Source organism: Oncorhynchus masou, chromosome 5 (genome assembly GCF_036934945.1).
Source record: "Oncorhynchus masou masou isolate Uvic2021 chromosome 5, UVic_Omas_1.1, whole genome shotgun sequence".
Classification (NCBI taxonomy): Eukaryota; Metazoa; Chordata; class Actinopteri; order Salmoniformes; family Salmonidae; genus Oncorhynchus; species Oncorhynchus masou.
The window spans coordinates 7,644,493-7,659,019 of NC_088216.1; the positions used below are offsets into that span (position 1 = coordinate 7,644,493).

Genomic DNA, 14,527 nt, shown 5'->3' on the forward strand with positions numbered 1-14,527 from the left:
GGGATGAGAGGTTTACCTGCCACAGTATCCTGTCTAAAATCCTCATATCCCAGGCATCTTATCCAGGTTTCTCATAACCGGAATACAAGCTTTTTGGGTTATTGTAAATGGGATAGGAAGTTTATATGCGTCAAATCAAAAACAGAATACTTGAGTATCCCAAATAATAATGGAATATTGGTGTGCATGGAAAAATAGTCAGTATGAGCCTGGTTCATTTTCAGTATTGAGGCCCTGTACCCCATTTACAGTTTCTACTTCAATGTATCAGGTGGAGTTATTCACCAGCTATAGAGTGAGTTGTTGTTTATGTTTCTAAGACTGCAGGGTGGGAGATGCAACAATGTCCTTGAGAACAGCAGGAAGTGTGCTGGTGGTCTTTCTCTGGTCTGTAGCAGGTATGGTCTCATTCTTATCTTTTAGTTGCTCTGTTTATCAATCTACAGACATTTCTAAAAGGATAAGAATCATAATGTTATTCTGGTGTGTTCTGTTAGGCATCGCCACTTCACTTTAAATAGTTATCTTTCACACCTCATTGAGTGATGCTTTTCTACAGTTTCCATTCACACTCAGCAACTACAGCAACAACATGTGAACAAACCCTACTTTCAGTGTGAGACAATTGGCCTTGGCTTAATTCTGATACCATTGTGTTGTGTGACTGTGTTTCAGTGGTACTGGGTCAGGATATCTGGAGTGTTACATACACCACTCAGAGTATCTGTACCTTGAAGGGGTCATCAGTGGATCTGTTCTGCTCTTACACATATCCCAGTGGTACAGTCACAACAACCTACTGGTTCAACAAATATGATGCTGTTGGTCCTGTAAGTCTGAGTGATGACCCAGACTACAAAGGACGTGTGACATACCGTGAGGATGAAGAGAATGGTCACACCCAGACAATCACAGACCTGAGAGAGAGTGACTCAGCTACGTACAAATTCAGATTTACAGATCAGACTGGAACATGGAGATATACTGGTGATCCTGGAGTCACTCTGTCTGTCACAGGTACAGTTACATTCAATATAGTTCAACTGTTGAATTCCATTTAGTTCAGGAGAAATGTCTTGGTTTGTGTTTATGTCTGTATAACATAGGATTTCCTCCATCTTTGTATTAGAGTGATAAGTCAGTGATAAAGGGATTTACAGTGATATTGTTTTTTCTCCAGGTCTTCAGGTGAAGGTGACTGGTGGACATCAGGATAAGACACTGACCTGTAGCACCACCTGTACTCTGACTGACAACCCCACCTACATCTGGTACAAGAACGGACAACATCTAGATGAGAGCACCTCCCCCCAGTACAAAGACCCAGTCTCCAGTAACTATGAAGACAGTTACTCCTGTGCTGTAAAAGGCCATGAGGATCTCCTCTCTCCTGCAGTGTGTGAGTGTGAATCTAATATGGATCTAATACAGCAAGTATACAGAATGTTTGTACTACGTCCTTTTGGTCTCACTGTATAATTTGATGGGGCTTTTATGAAAATATCTGAAAATACTGTATAATGTACTTATGTGATTCCGTTATATTGCAGGTGTCCAGGGTCAGGACTGCAACAGAGTGACTTACACCAAGAGGACAATCTGTGTCTTGAAGGGGTCAACAGTGGATATATCCTGTACTTATAGAAGTGGTGATGATACAGTCAAATCATCACTCTGGTTTAGTCCCAAACAGAGTGACAGCTGGAGGGATGAGTTGATCCCGGAGGACCTAATCACAGACCCAGAGTATGCAGGTCGTGTGGAGTATGTTGGAGAGAAGGAGAGAGGTCGCTCCACCCTGAGAATCACAGATCTGAGAGAGGAGGACTCTGCTGAGTACAAGTTCATATTCAACACACAGACATCAAGATGGGGACACAGCTTCCCTGGAACAACTCTGACTGTCACAGGTAACACTGGATCATGTTAATACATACAGGATCATGTTAATACATACATTTCTATTAGATGTTTCATTATACATGTTTTTATCCATAATACACTATTGGTTTAATGATGTTATTGTCATGTACTCTGTATTCAGACCCGACCAAGCTGACTCCACACTCCAAGACTGCTTCCATCACGTGGACTGGGACATGTTTCGTATTGCGTCAAATAACAACATTGACGAATACGCTGATTCGGTGTGCGAGTTCATTAGAATGTGCGTTGAAGATGTCGTTCCCATAGCAACGATTAAAACATTCCCTAACCAGAAACCTTGGATTAATGGCAGCATTCGCGTGAAACTGAAAGCGCAAACCACTGCTTTCAATCAGGGCAAGGTGTCTGGTAACATGACTGAATACAAACAATGCAGCTATTCCCTCCGTAAGGCTATCAAACAAGCTAAGCGTCAGTACAGAGACAAAGTAGAATCCCAATTCAACACCTCAGACACAAGAGGCATGTGGCAGGGTCTACAGTCAATCACGGACTACAGGAAGAAATCCAGCCCAGTCACGGACCAGGATGTCTTGCTCCCAGGCAGACTAAATAACTTTTTTGCCCTCTTTGAAGACAATACAGTGCCACTGACACTGCCTGCAACTGAAACATGCGGTCTCTCCTTCACTGCAGCCGAGGTGGTTAAAACATTTAAACGTGTTAACCCTCGCAAGGCTGCAGGTCCAGACGGCATCCCCAGCCGCGCCCTCAGAGCATGCGCAGACCAGCTGGCTGGTGTGTTTACGGACATATTCAATCAATCCCTATACTAGTCTGCTGTTCCCACATGCTTCAAGAGGGCCACCATTGTTCCTGTTCCCAAGAAAGCTAAGGTAACTGAGCTAAACGACTATCGCCCCGTAGCACTCACTTCCGTCATCATGAAGTGCTTTGAGAGACTAGTCAAGGACCATATCACCTCCACCCTACCTGACACCCTAGACCCACTCCAATTTGCTTACCGCTCAAATAGGTCCACAGACGATGCAATCTCAACCACACTGCACACTGCCCTAACCCATCTGGACAAGAGGAATACCTATGTGAGAATGCTGTTCATCGACTACAGCTCGGCATTCAACACCATAGTACCCTCCAAGCTCGTCATCAAGCTCGAGACCCTGGGTCTCGACCCCGCCCTGTGCAACTGGGTACTGGACTTCCTGACGGGCCGCCCCCAGGTGGTGAGGGTAGGTAACAACATCTCCTCCCCGCTGATCCTCAACACTGGGGCCCCACAAGGGTGCGTTCTGAGCCCTCTCCTGTACTCCCTGTTCACCCACGACTGCGTGACCACGCACGCCTCCAACTCAATCATCAAGTTTGCGGACGACACAACAGTGGTAGGCTTGATTACCAACAACGACGAGACGGCCTACAGGGAGGAGGTGAGGGCCCTCGGAGTGTGGTGTCAGGAAAATAACCTCACACTCAACGTCAACAAAACTAAGGAGATGATTGTGGACTTCAGGAAACAGCAGAGGGAACACCCCCTATCCACATCGATGGAACAGTAGTGGAGAGAGTAGCAAGTTTTAAGTTCCTCGGCATACACATCACAGACAAACTGAATTGGTCCACTCACACAGACAGCATCGTGAAGAAGGCGCAGCAGCGCCTCTTCAACCTCAGGAGGCTGAAGAAATTCGGCTTGTCACCAAAAGCACTCACAAACTTCTACAGATGCACAATCGAGAGCATCCTGGCGGGCTGTATCACCGCCTGGTACGGCAACTGCTCCGCCCTCAACCGTAAGGCTCTCCAGAGGGTAGTGAGGTCTGCACAACGCATCACCGGGGGCAAACTACCTGCCCTCCAGGACATCTACACCACCCGATGTTACAGGAAGGCCATAAAGATCATCAAGGACATCAACCACCCGAGCCACTGCCTGTTCACCCCGCTATCATCCAGAAGGCGAGGTCAGTACAGGTGCATCAAAGCTGGGACCGAGAGACTGAAAAACAGCTTCTATCTCAAGGCCATCAGACTGTTAAACAGCCACCACTAACATTGAGTGGCTGCTGCCAACACACTGACACTGACTCAACTCCAGCCACTTTAATAATGGGAATTGATGGGAAATGATGTAAATATATCACTAGCCACTTTAAACAATGCTACCTTATATAATGTTACTTACCCTACATTATTCATCTCATATGCATACGTATATACTGTACTCTATATCATCGACTGCATCCTTATGTAATACATTTATCACTAGCCACTTTAACTATGCCACTTTGTTTACATACTCATCTCATATGTATATACTGTACTCGATACCATCTACTGTATCTTGCCTATGCTGCTCTGTACCATCACTCATTCATATATCCTTATGTACATATTCTTTATCCCCTTACACTGTGTATAAGACAGTAGTTTAGGAATTGTTAGTTAGATTACTTGTTGGTTATTACTGCATTGTCGGAACTAGAAGCACAAGCATTTCGCTACACTCGCATTAACATCTGCTAACCATGTATATGTGACAAATAAATTTGATTTGATTTGATTTTGATTTGAAGGTGAAGGTGACTCCTGCCACAGAGGAAGGGAAGAGGACACTGACCTGTATCACCACCTGTACTCTGCCTGACAACCCCACCTACATCTGGTACAAGAACAGACACAAAGTAAAGGAGGACACTTCCAGCCTGGACTCAGACTCCTTTAGTGATGCAGACAGTTACTCCTGTGCTGTAAAAGGCCATGAGGATCTCCTCTCTCCTGCAGTGTGTAAGTGTGGACTTTTACATACAACATTTGTTTCAGGTCGTCAGACGATCATTATTGAATTTGCTGTGAATGTGATGTCCACTTCTGCTTTAGTTCTGTATGCTTTGCCACGCAGTGTTGAATGGGCTTCAAGATATATAATCAAATTCATGAAAATGCATTCAATGGATGAATTTACTTCTACCAAATATCTTTCATTATGTTGTTGTGCTTGTACAACATTGCACTACTTTTTTGAGCACTGAAGACCCATGAGAAATAACTACTAAGTTTAAAAACGACAAAGCTGATAGTCACTTCCTGGTTACTTTCGCAGCATATGATTTAAACATTGTTGTGTTGTTGTTTTCATTGATACTTGGAGGTGAGGTGCCCTGATTGGTGTCACTCGTTAGTCAGAATGTGTTACAACTGTGGGGTTTTATTTTGTTTGCCTCTTCTTGGGTAAATGTTGTGGAAGCTCATGTCTTTTTGTTCTAGTTGTTGTTGATAGTACATTTTCAATGGACTCCCCCATGAGTGTCTTTCAGAGCCCACTGGTCTCATTTTTGTCTTTGTCAGTGACTCTTTTATTAATTCCCACTTTTGTTTTGGTTAAATTTGAGGTTTTCTTGCTGGGGAACGTAACAGCATAAATGTATACAGTAGATCTTGTATTTCAGATAAGAAGTGTTGGAGTGTGACTTACACCCATCAGAAGATCTGTGCCTTGAAGGGGTCAACAGTGAACATATCCTGCTCTTACACATATCCCAGTTATCATGAGATCAAACAAGCTTTCTGGTTTACTAAATGGTCTGGTATGGAGGCTGAAGATCTGAGCTCAGTGCCAAGGTATGAGGGTCATATAGAGTACCTTGGGGATAAGGAGAGTGACTGTACCCTGTACCCACCCTGTACCCATTTAAGGGCAGTCATGCAGATACTGCAGTGTTATGTAATAGGGAAAAATATATATAATATTTCACATAAGAGGACATATATAGGAGGAGAATAATGATGTGGTTCCTTTTACTCCAGATGTTGTGTTGGAGATGGATCCTACATCTGTGTCAGAGGGGGAGAGAGTCACACTGAGATGTAGAACCAACTGTACACTGGACCCCATCACAGCCTACAGTTGGTATAAGAATGGACAGTCTCTACCAAACAGCAACACCTCCTCTCCTGTCTATATCCTGTTCTCAGTCAGCAGTGAGGATACAGGCAGATACTCCTGTTCTGTAGAAGGACATGAGGATCTCCCCTCTGATGAAGAAACTCTCACTGTCACATGTAAGTACATTGGGGATTTTAATGTCCAGTTTGATATACTGACAATGTTGATACTTGAATTTAGAATAGCATGTTTTACACATAAATATATCTATCAATACACATTTTAGTGTGTAACATCCTGTCACTCCCTGACCATAGAGAGCCCTCGGTTCTCTATGGTGTTTGGGTCAGAGCGTGACTAGGGGGGAGTTCTAGTCATTTATTTTCTATGTGGCTGGTTTGTGTGGTTCCCAATTAGAGGCAGCTGGTCATCGTTGCCTCTAATTGGGGATCATATTTAGGAAGCCCTTTATCCCACCTGCTTTGTGGGATGTTGTTTTTGAGTGAGTTCATGTTGCACCTCAGTACTGTCGTCGTTGTTAGTTTCTTGGTTTATTTTAAGTTTCACTAAAAATAAAGATGTAGAACTCCACTCATGCTGCGCCTTGGTCCGTCTCTCCACACGATCGTGACTCATCCATTTCCCTCAATGTGCATTACCACAATGTCATCATTATTTATTGTGATTCTGTTTCACATTTTCTTTTGCTCTGAATTAATAATTTATTATAATTTATAAATTATTTCAACTAAACACAAATGTTGCTATAAATAAATACAATTTATTTTACACCAGATGGTCCATGGAACACCTCAGTGTCAGTCAGCCCCTCTGGTGAATTAGTGGAGGGCAGTTCAGTGACTCTGACCTGCAGCAGTGATGCCAACCCACCTGTGGACAAATACACCTGGTACAAGAAGAACGTAACCTCACCAAAAGCATCAGGACAGAGTTACAGCATCACTGACATCATCTCTGAGGACAGAGGAGAATATTACTGTGAGGCCCAGAATGGAAGAGGATCTATGAACTCTACAGCTCTGATGATCATTGTAGCAGGTAAAGTTACATCTTCAATACTTCAATACAAAATTATGTTTCAAGGTATCTTCTTCTAGTTTGCCTCATTCCACTTTGGTTTATAACTATACATGGGCTTCTATATACAAGTATTGCATTAATGTCCTGTTTTGCTGTATATTCATTTTCACTTCATAATAACCTGTACTCATATCATCTATATTATCTTTTAGGGAAACAGACCTCAGTTATAACTGCAGCCTTAGGAATCATAGTGGTTGTTCTGGTTGTCATACTGGCTTCATGTCTCTCTGGACTCATATGGTTCAAGTGAGTGAAAATGCATATTTTAAAGATTATTTCACTTTATTATCTTCATTGCTTTATTTATATATTCATTCACTCATTCATTTACAAAACAGGAAGAAGGTCTCCAAAACCACCTCTGACACAAGACACACAGCAGGCAATGGACAGGTGAGTCTGTTGAAACAGATGTAGGATTGTCTTTTTTGCTTTGTGGGACATTTCCACACTTCATGCTGTCTGTCCCCAGGTCTATTTATGTTGTCTGTTCTCTCTCTCCATCAGGGAGACTCTAGTCCAGTGTATGACAACATCTCAGGCATGGCCTTCACCCCTACTGCAGCACAGACAGCGGCCACCGTCGACCAAGATGACATTCACTTCGCCAGCGTCCACTTCTCTCACTCCAAAAACCAGGAAGTGCCTCTGTACTCCACCGTCCAGCTGCTTCAACCCCAGAAAGAGGATGAGGATGTCCAGTACGCTGCTGTGAATTTCAACCTCCCAAGTGCTGCCACCTGGTGAGCATATTCTGCCGTTACAACAATATAGAGTCTATACTATGTAGAACATGTGACCACACAGACAGCATCAAGACAATTCATATGCTGCTGCTTATTGGAGGAGAGGACAATGATTTCATTAAAATAAGCAAAACAGTTGACCCCTAGTGACCCCTCATTGCTCCCTGATAACTCCATCACTATCTGAGGGTTGAAGGAGAAATCTTCATGTCAAGTGACATTTCATTGAACTCTATAGTGAACTCTAGGGGCATACTATGGTGTGACAGTGAACATTTTGAAAAGTTGCAGTTTTAATGTCTAAAAGGTTCCAGGGCCATTCTTCAGGCCAAATGGCATTTCCTGAAACTACAAACTCAACTATTTACATCTCAAGACAGTTACTATGATATGTCTATAATGAAGGAGGGATGTGATGTGATGATGGTTTTGAGTAACTGCTCTGCTTGCATTCCAAATGGCACCCTATTCCCTATTTAGTTCACTACTGGTCTAAAGGAGTGCATGCAAAAATGGAGTAGGGTGCCATTTGGGACTCACATTCAGTTTAATGTTTATTTCTTCAGGTCCACGGTGGTACAAGCAGCTGAGGAGGATCCCTCTGTTCTCTACAGTACAGTCAACAAACCCAGAACCAAGAAGTCCTTAACACAATAAACCCAGAACCAAGAAGACCTGAAAATAACAAACCCAGAACCAAGAAGACCTGACCAACCCAGAACCAAGAACTGAAAACAACACACCCAGAACCAAGAACTGAAAACAACAAATCCAGAACCAAGAAGACCTGACAAATCCAGAACCAATAACTGAAAACAACAAACCCAGAACCAAGAAGACCTGACAAATCCAGAACCAAGAACTGAAAACAATAAACCAAGAAGACCTGAACACAACAAACCCAAAAGCAAGAAGACCTGACAAATCCAGAAACAAGAACTGAAAACAACAAACCCAGAACCAAGAAGACCTGAACACAAAAAACCCAAAAGCAAGAAGACCTAACAAATCCAGAAACAAGAACTGAAAACAACAAATCCAGAACCAAGACGACCTGACAAACCCAGAACCAAGAACTGAAAACAACAAACCCAGAACCAAGAAGACCTGGCAAACCCAGAACCAAGAACTGAACACAACAAACCCAGAACCAAGAACTGAAAACAACAAACCCAGAACCAAGAAGAACTAAAAACAACAAACCAGAACCAAGAACTGAAAGCAACAAACCCAGAACCAAGAAGAACTGAAAACAACAAACCCAGAACCAAGAAGAACTGAACACAACAAATCCAGAACCAAGAACTGAAAACAACAAACCCAGAAACAAGAAGACCTGACAAACCCAGAACCAAGAACTGAAAACAACAAACCCAGAACCAAGAAGATCTGACAAACCCAGAACCAAGAACTGAACACAACAAACCCAGAACCAAGAACTGAAAAAAACAAACCCAGAACCAAGAAGATCTGACAAACCCAGAACCAAGAACTGAAAAAAACAAACCCAGAACCAAGAACTGAACACAACAAATCCAGAACCAAGAACTGAAAACAACAAACCCAGAACCAAGAAGAACTGAAAATAACAAACCCAGAACCAAGAAGACCTGACAAACCCAGAACCAAGAACTGAAAACAACAAACCCAGAACCAAGAAGACCTGACAAATCCAGAACCAATAACTGAAAACAACAAACCCAGAACCAAGAAGACCTCACAAATCCAGAACCAAGAACTGAAAACAATAAAACCAGAACCAAGAAGACCTGAACACAACAAACCCAGAACCAAGAACTGAAAACAACAAACCCAGAACCAAGACCTGAAAACAACAAACCCAGAACCAAGAAGACCTTGTATATCTGGACCCGTATATAATAACTAAGTGGTATAATTAAGCAATAAGGTCAGAGGGGGTGTGGTATATTGGCCTATATACTGTACCACGGCTAAGGACTGTTCTTAAGCACGACACAACGCAGAGTTCCTGTATACAGCTGTTAGCTGTGGTATATTGGCCTATATACTGTACCACGGCTAAGGACTGTTCTTAAGCACGACACAACGCAGAGTTCCTGTATACAGCTGTTAGCTGTGGTATATTGGCCTATATACTGTACCACGGCTAAGGACTGTTCTTAAGCACGACACAACGCAGAGTTCCTGGATACAGCCGTTAGCTGTGGTATATTGGCCTATATACTGTACCACGGCTAAGGACTGTTCTTAAGCACGACACAACGCAGAGTTCCTCGATACAGCCGTTAGCTGTGGTATATTGGCCTATATACTGTACCACGGCTAATCACTGTTGTTCTGCACAATGCAGAGTGCCTTGATACAGCCCTTAGCCGTGGTATATTGACCATATACTACAAGCACGAGGGCCTTATTGCTATTATAAACTGGTTACCAACATAAATAGAAAGTAAACAAATATGTTGGTGTCATACCAGTGTTCTATTGTCTGAAATACTGTATGTGAAATGAAATGCTTATTCAGCCAATCAGCATCCAGGACCTAAACTACCTGGTTTATAATAGTATCTAGTAATATACAGTGCATTCAGAAAGTATTCAGACCCCTTGACTTTTTCCACATTTTGTTATGTTACAGCCTTATTCTAAAATTGAATAGAATTTTTTTCCCCTCATCAATCTACACACAATACCCCATAATGACAAAGCAAAAACAGGTATTTAGAAAGGTTTGCAAATTGATTAAAAATGTTCTTTACATTGTTGGTTTGTTCTGTATCAAGTTTTTTACATTTTCAAATGTTATTCAACCCCGATGTAGACCTGACTCCACCCACTTCTTCCCCGAAGTAGACCTGACTCTGCCCACTTCTTCACCGAAGTAGACCTGACTCCGCCCACTTCTTCCCAGAAGTAGACCTTGTGAGCATCGTAGATTTGCATGTTTCGGATTGTCTGATCGGATTGTCTGAATTCACTAGTTGAGTGTCAATCACAGAAAAAAACAACATTGATGAAAATACATTTTGAGAAAATGTGAATCCCTCGTCCGATTCCTTGACCCCTGGCAAAGACATAGAATGTGTATAGGGCAAAGATTTCAGCTTCGCCTGTTCCACTGATATGGATTCAGCTAACAAATATGGAAACTCCAATGTTCACACCAGTCTCATACTTTTAAATCCATGACGGGAAGAGTGAACTTGCACACTTAGGAAAGGGTTGGGAATCGGGACCTCAGTCTCAAGCACCTTATTACCAGTTTGATATTTTGTTATTGATCCAAGTGGATGAGGACATGATTGGGACATACTGTATGAAGAGAGACTGGAGGCTGCAGTAATGTTGAGATGCCAGTAGGGGGAGCTCTAGTCTAGAACACTGGAACCTTCAGGAGCACTTTGATGGAGATGATGAGGAGTGATGGGTCACATCTTGTGAGGAAACACATTAAGAAACCATATAGAACAGTCAACACTTTGTTGTGGATCTGTATTTAAAGAAAAGACTATGTTGAAAATGGGCTGCATTTTGCCCCATTAAAAAATGTAGGCCCACTCCTCAAATGAAGAAATGTAAATAGCTGTGCAGTCTTTATCAGTACATCCAGTACATCCCTTTCTGACATGCTGTTGATGCATGTGATTGTCTTAAATGCCTGACCAGGCTAATTTCACAATGTGTCAGTCACTAAAATCACACTTCTTGTTTCTCTGCACAGCTACGACAGTAAATTGACTCACTGTACAAGACCTCCCCCCTTCACTCTGTAAGTACGGTTGACAAGATCATTAGATATATATATATATATGTACTGTATCATTTTACTTTTACTTACATTTTTGACACTTTGTGAATATGGAACCTGGACTGTTTTAATGGATCAGGTGGAGTTATTCACCAGCTATAGAGTGAGTTGTTGTTTATGTTTCTAAGACTGCAGGGTGGGAGATGCAACAATGTCCTTGAGAACAGCAGGAAGTGTGTTGGGGGTCTTTCTCTGGTCTGTAGCAGGTGTGGTCTGTAGCAGGTATGGTCTCATTCATAATGTTTTAGTAATGTTATTATGTTGGTCAAGTGACACAGACATTTTATTACATTCTTGTTTCTGAATAGTTGTCATTTCCACTTCACTTTAAATAGGTCCTTTCTGTGGTTTCCATTCACTCAGTGATGATTATCTGTGGTTTCCAATACGGCAACAAAGTGTGGACAAATAAACAAAGTTAGTGTGAGCCAAATACCTTGTTCTAATGTATAATCATTATGATGTTTAATTGTGTTTCAGTGGTACTGGGTCAGGATGGCTGGAGTGTGACTTACACCACTCAGAGTATCTGTACCTTGAAGGGGTCAACAGTGGAGCTGACCTGCTCTTATACATATCCCAGAGGTAAAGTCACAACAACACTCTGGTTCACTAAAATGGAGGCTGGTATATGAACCTGAAGATATAGGTCAGGACCCAGAGTATTCAGGTCATCTGGAGTATCATGGAGATAAGAAGAAAGACTGTACCCTGAGAATCACAGACCTGAGAGAATAGACTCAGCTCAATACAAGTTCAGATTTCTAACGGATCAGGAAGGAGGGAAATATTCTGGAAGTCCTGGAGTCTCTCTGTCTGTCACAGGTACAGTTACATTCAATATAGTTCAACTGTTGAATTCCATTTAGTTCAGGATAAATGTCTTGGTTTGTGTTTATGTCTGTATAACATAGGATTTCCTCCATCTTTGTATTAGAGGGATACGTCAGTGATAAAGGGATTTACAGTGATATTGTTTTTTCTCCAGGTCTTCAGGTGAAGGTGACTGGTGGACATCAGGATATGACATTGACCTGTATCACCACCTGTACTCTGACTGACAACCCCACCTACATCTGGTACAAGAACGGACAATATCTAGATGAGAGCACCTCCCCCCAGTACAAAGACTCAGTCTCCAGTAACTATGAAGACAGTTACTCCTGTGCTGTAAAAGGCCATGAGGATCTCCACTCTCCTGCAGTGTGTGAGTGTTCATTTAATAAATTATACTGTTTCACTATGAGAACTTGAGAACTTTGTGCATTTCTAGAAAGAAGTTAGAACACAATCCAATTGACCTCTTGTTATGTCACTGTGTTTCAGGTGTTCAGGGTCAGAGCTGCAACAGAGTGACTTACACCAAGAGGAGAATCTGTGTCTTGAAGGGGTCAACAGTGGACATATCCTGTACTTATGTTGGTTATTATTACACCAAATCATCATTCTGGTTTAGAAGTGATAAGTCGACCCCTGAAGACCTAACCAGAGACCCAGGGTATGCAGGTCGTGTGGAGTACACTGGAACATACAGAGGTCCCTTCACCCTGAGAATCACAGATCTGAGAGAGGAGGACTCAGCTGAGTATCGCTTCACTTTTAAAACAGACAACATTGAATGGGGTCATAGTTTCCCAGGAACAACTCTGACTGTCACAGGTAATACTACCCTGTATTTTACAACTGTAAATCATAATGAATTACAGGAGAAAATAAATTAACCATCCTGTTGACACAGAGGTGTATGTGGTTTTATACATTTTGTTTTAGACCTGCAGGTGAAGGGGACTCCTGCTGCAGAGGGACAGAAGACACTGACCTGTATCACCACCTGTACTCTGACTGACAACCCCACCTACATCTGGTACAAGAACGGACAACATCTAGATGAGAGCACCTCCCCCCAGTACAGAGACCCAGTCTCCAGTAACTATGAAGACAGTTACTCCTGTGCTGTAAAAGGTCATGAGGATCTCCACTCTCCTGCAGTGTGTGAGTGTTTATTTATTAAGGGACAGATTGAAATTTACTGTGGGACGGGACAGGACTGGTCTTCAAAGTTTAAAATATTTTAACATGACCCTCCCCTTGTACTGTAAAATAAATTGAACTCCCTCCCCCTCATAGAATTAACTCAAACTAATGTTTACGACCACAAATAAGAATAACTGCAGCGACCTGCATTGATAAACGTGAATTCCGACTGATCGATGCCACGCAGGGCTACGGGCCAGAAGTTTGAGGGTTCCCGACCACCACAGACAAGCTCACCCTGCCTGTTCTATTACACTGCGATCATATACAGAATATATGCAACACATTTTCCACCAACAGGTTTCTGTGCCAATGCAGCACACAACCAATACACAAAGCATACTGACTTTGGGCACTTCAATGTCATGGTTTGTGTTTTCAACACCACAATAAATAGACAATGTAAATCTGGACAAACAGAGAATACATCCCTCCCTACCTTGTAGTCTTACCCAGTATTGAAGGCTTGACAATCTCTGAATGTCATTCAACCTTTTGGTCTTTTGTAACCAATGTCTCTTTCCGTTCATCAAATGGCTGCTGCTCAGTTTGGATTGATTGACTGATCGATTTTATTTGTCAATTAAAATAATACATATATAAACAATATTATTTTAAGTGAACAGGATTGCACAATAAAGTTGGTGACTTATTTTCATTGTGGTCCCTATGTTTTACATAAATACATATATAATTATGCTGAACAAAAATATAAACGCAACATGCAACAATTTCAACCAGTTTACTGAGTTACAGTTCATATAAGGAAATCAGTCAGTTGAAATACTGTATATTCATTAGGTCCTAATCTATGGATTTCACATGACTGGGCAGGGTCACAACCATGGGTGGGCTTGGGAGGGCATAGGCCCACCCACTGGGGAACCAGGCCCAGCCAATCAGACTGAGGTTTTCCCAACAAAGGGCTTTATGACAGACAGAATTACTCCTCAGTTTCATCAGCTGTCTGGGTGGCTGTTCTCAGATGATCCGCAGGTGAAGAAGCCGGTGGAAATCCTGGGCTGAATGTAAAAAACACACAATCCTCCCCAAAACAAA

The 14,527-nt window shown here is 42.2% G+C and overlaps 2 protein-coding genes, 1 long non-coding RNA gene and 1 pseudogene across 3 annotated transcripts; all 4 read left to right on the forward strand.

Annotated features, from left to right (window-relative positions):
• Positions 1–326: 326 nt before the first annotated feature.
• LOC135532151 (B-cell receptor CD22-like) overlaps positions 327–14,527 on the forward strand; it is a 38,136-nt pseudogene continuing 23,935 nt past the window's right edge.
• LOC135532160 (B-cell receptor CD22-like) lies at positions 4,524–10,389 on the forward strand. The gene is made up of 8 exons (XM_064959782.1): positions 4,524–4,695; positions 5,358–5,529; positions 5,716–5,970; positions 6,590–6,853; positions 7,048–7,144; positions 7,237–7,291; positions 7,406–7,641; positions 8,211–10,389. Exons 3-8 carry the CDS (start codon positions 5,730–5,732, stop codon positions 8,299–8,301), a joined length of 984 nt encoding a protein of 327 aa, XP_064815854.1. The 5' UTR covers positions 4,524–4,695; positions 5,358–5,529; positions 5,716–5,729; the 3' UTR covers positions 8,302–10,389.
• On the forward strand, positions 11,260–12,154 carry LOC135532215 (uncharacterized). Its single transcript, XR_010454321.1, has 3 exons — positions 11,260–11,395; positions 11,563–11,640; positions 11,915–12,154. It is a non-coding gene; the product is annotated as an uncharacterized LOC135532215 (long non-coding RNA).
• Positions 12,190–14,494, forward strand: LOC135525259 (uncharacterized). Its single transcript, XM_064952982.1, has 5 exons — positions 12,190–12,259; positions 12,423–12,641; positions 12,761–13,093; positions 13,205–13,426; positions 14,454–14,494. The coding sequence occupies exons 2-5, from the start codon at positions 12,458–12,460 to the stop codon at positions 14,492–14,494; spliced, it is 780 nt and encodes a 259-aa protein (XP_064809054.1). The 5' UTR covers positions 12,190–12,259; positions 12,423–12,457.

Coding starts and splice junctions, on each gene's coding strand:
- LOC135532160 (XM_064959782.1), top strand. CDS start 5,730: ATGGATCCTACATCTGTGTCAGAGGGGGAGAGAGTCACACTGAGATGT. Junction 7,145..7,236: donor TCTGGACTCATATGGTTCAA/GTGAGTGAAAAT, acceptor TTTACAAAACAG/GAAGAAGGTCTCCAAAACCA. Junction 7,292..7,405: donor ACACAGCAGGCAATGGACAG/GTGAGTCTGTTG, acceptor TCTCTCCATCAG/GGAGACTCTAGTCCAGTGTA.
- LOC135525259 (XM_064952982.1), top strand. CDS start 12,458: ATGACATTGACCTGTATCACCACCTGTACTCTGACTGACAACCCCACC. Junction 12,642..12,760: donor TCTCCACTCTCCTGCAGTGT/GTGAGTGTTCAT, acceptor ACTGTGTTTCAG/GTGTTCAGGGTCAGAGCTGC. Junction 13,094..13,204: donor AACAACTCTGACTGTCACAG/GTAATACTACCC, acceptor ATTTTGTTTTAG/ACCTGCAGGTGAAGGGGACT.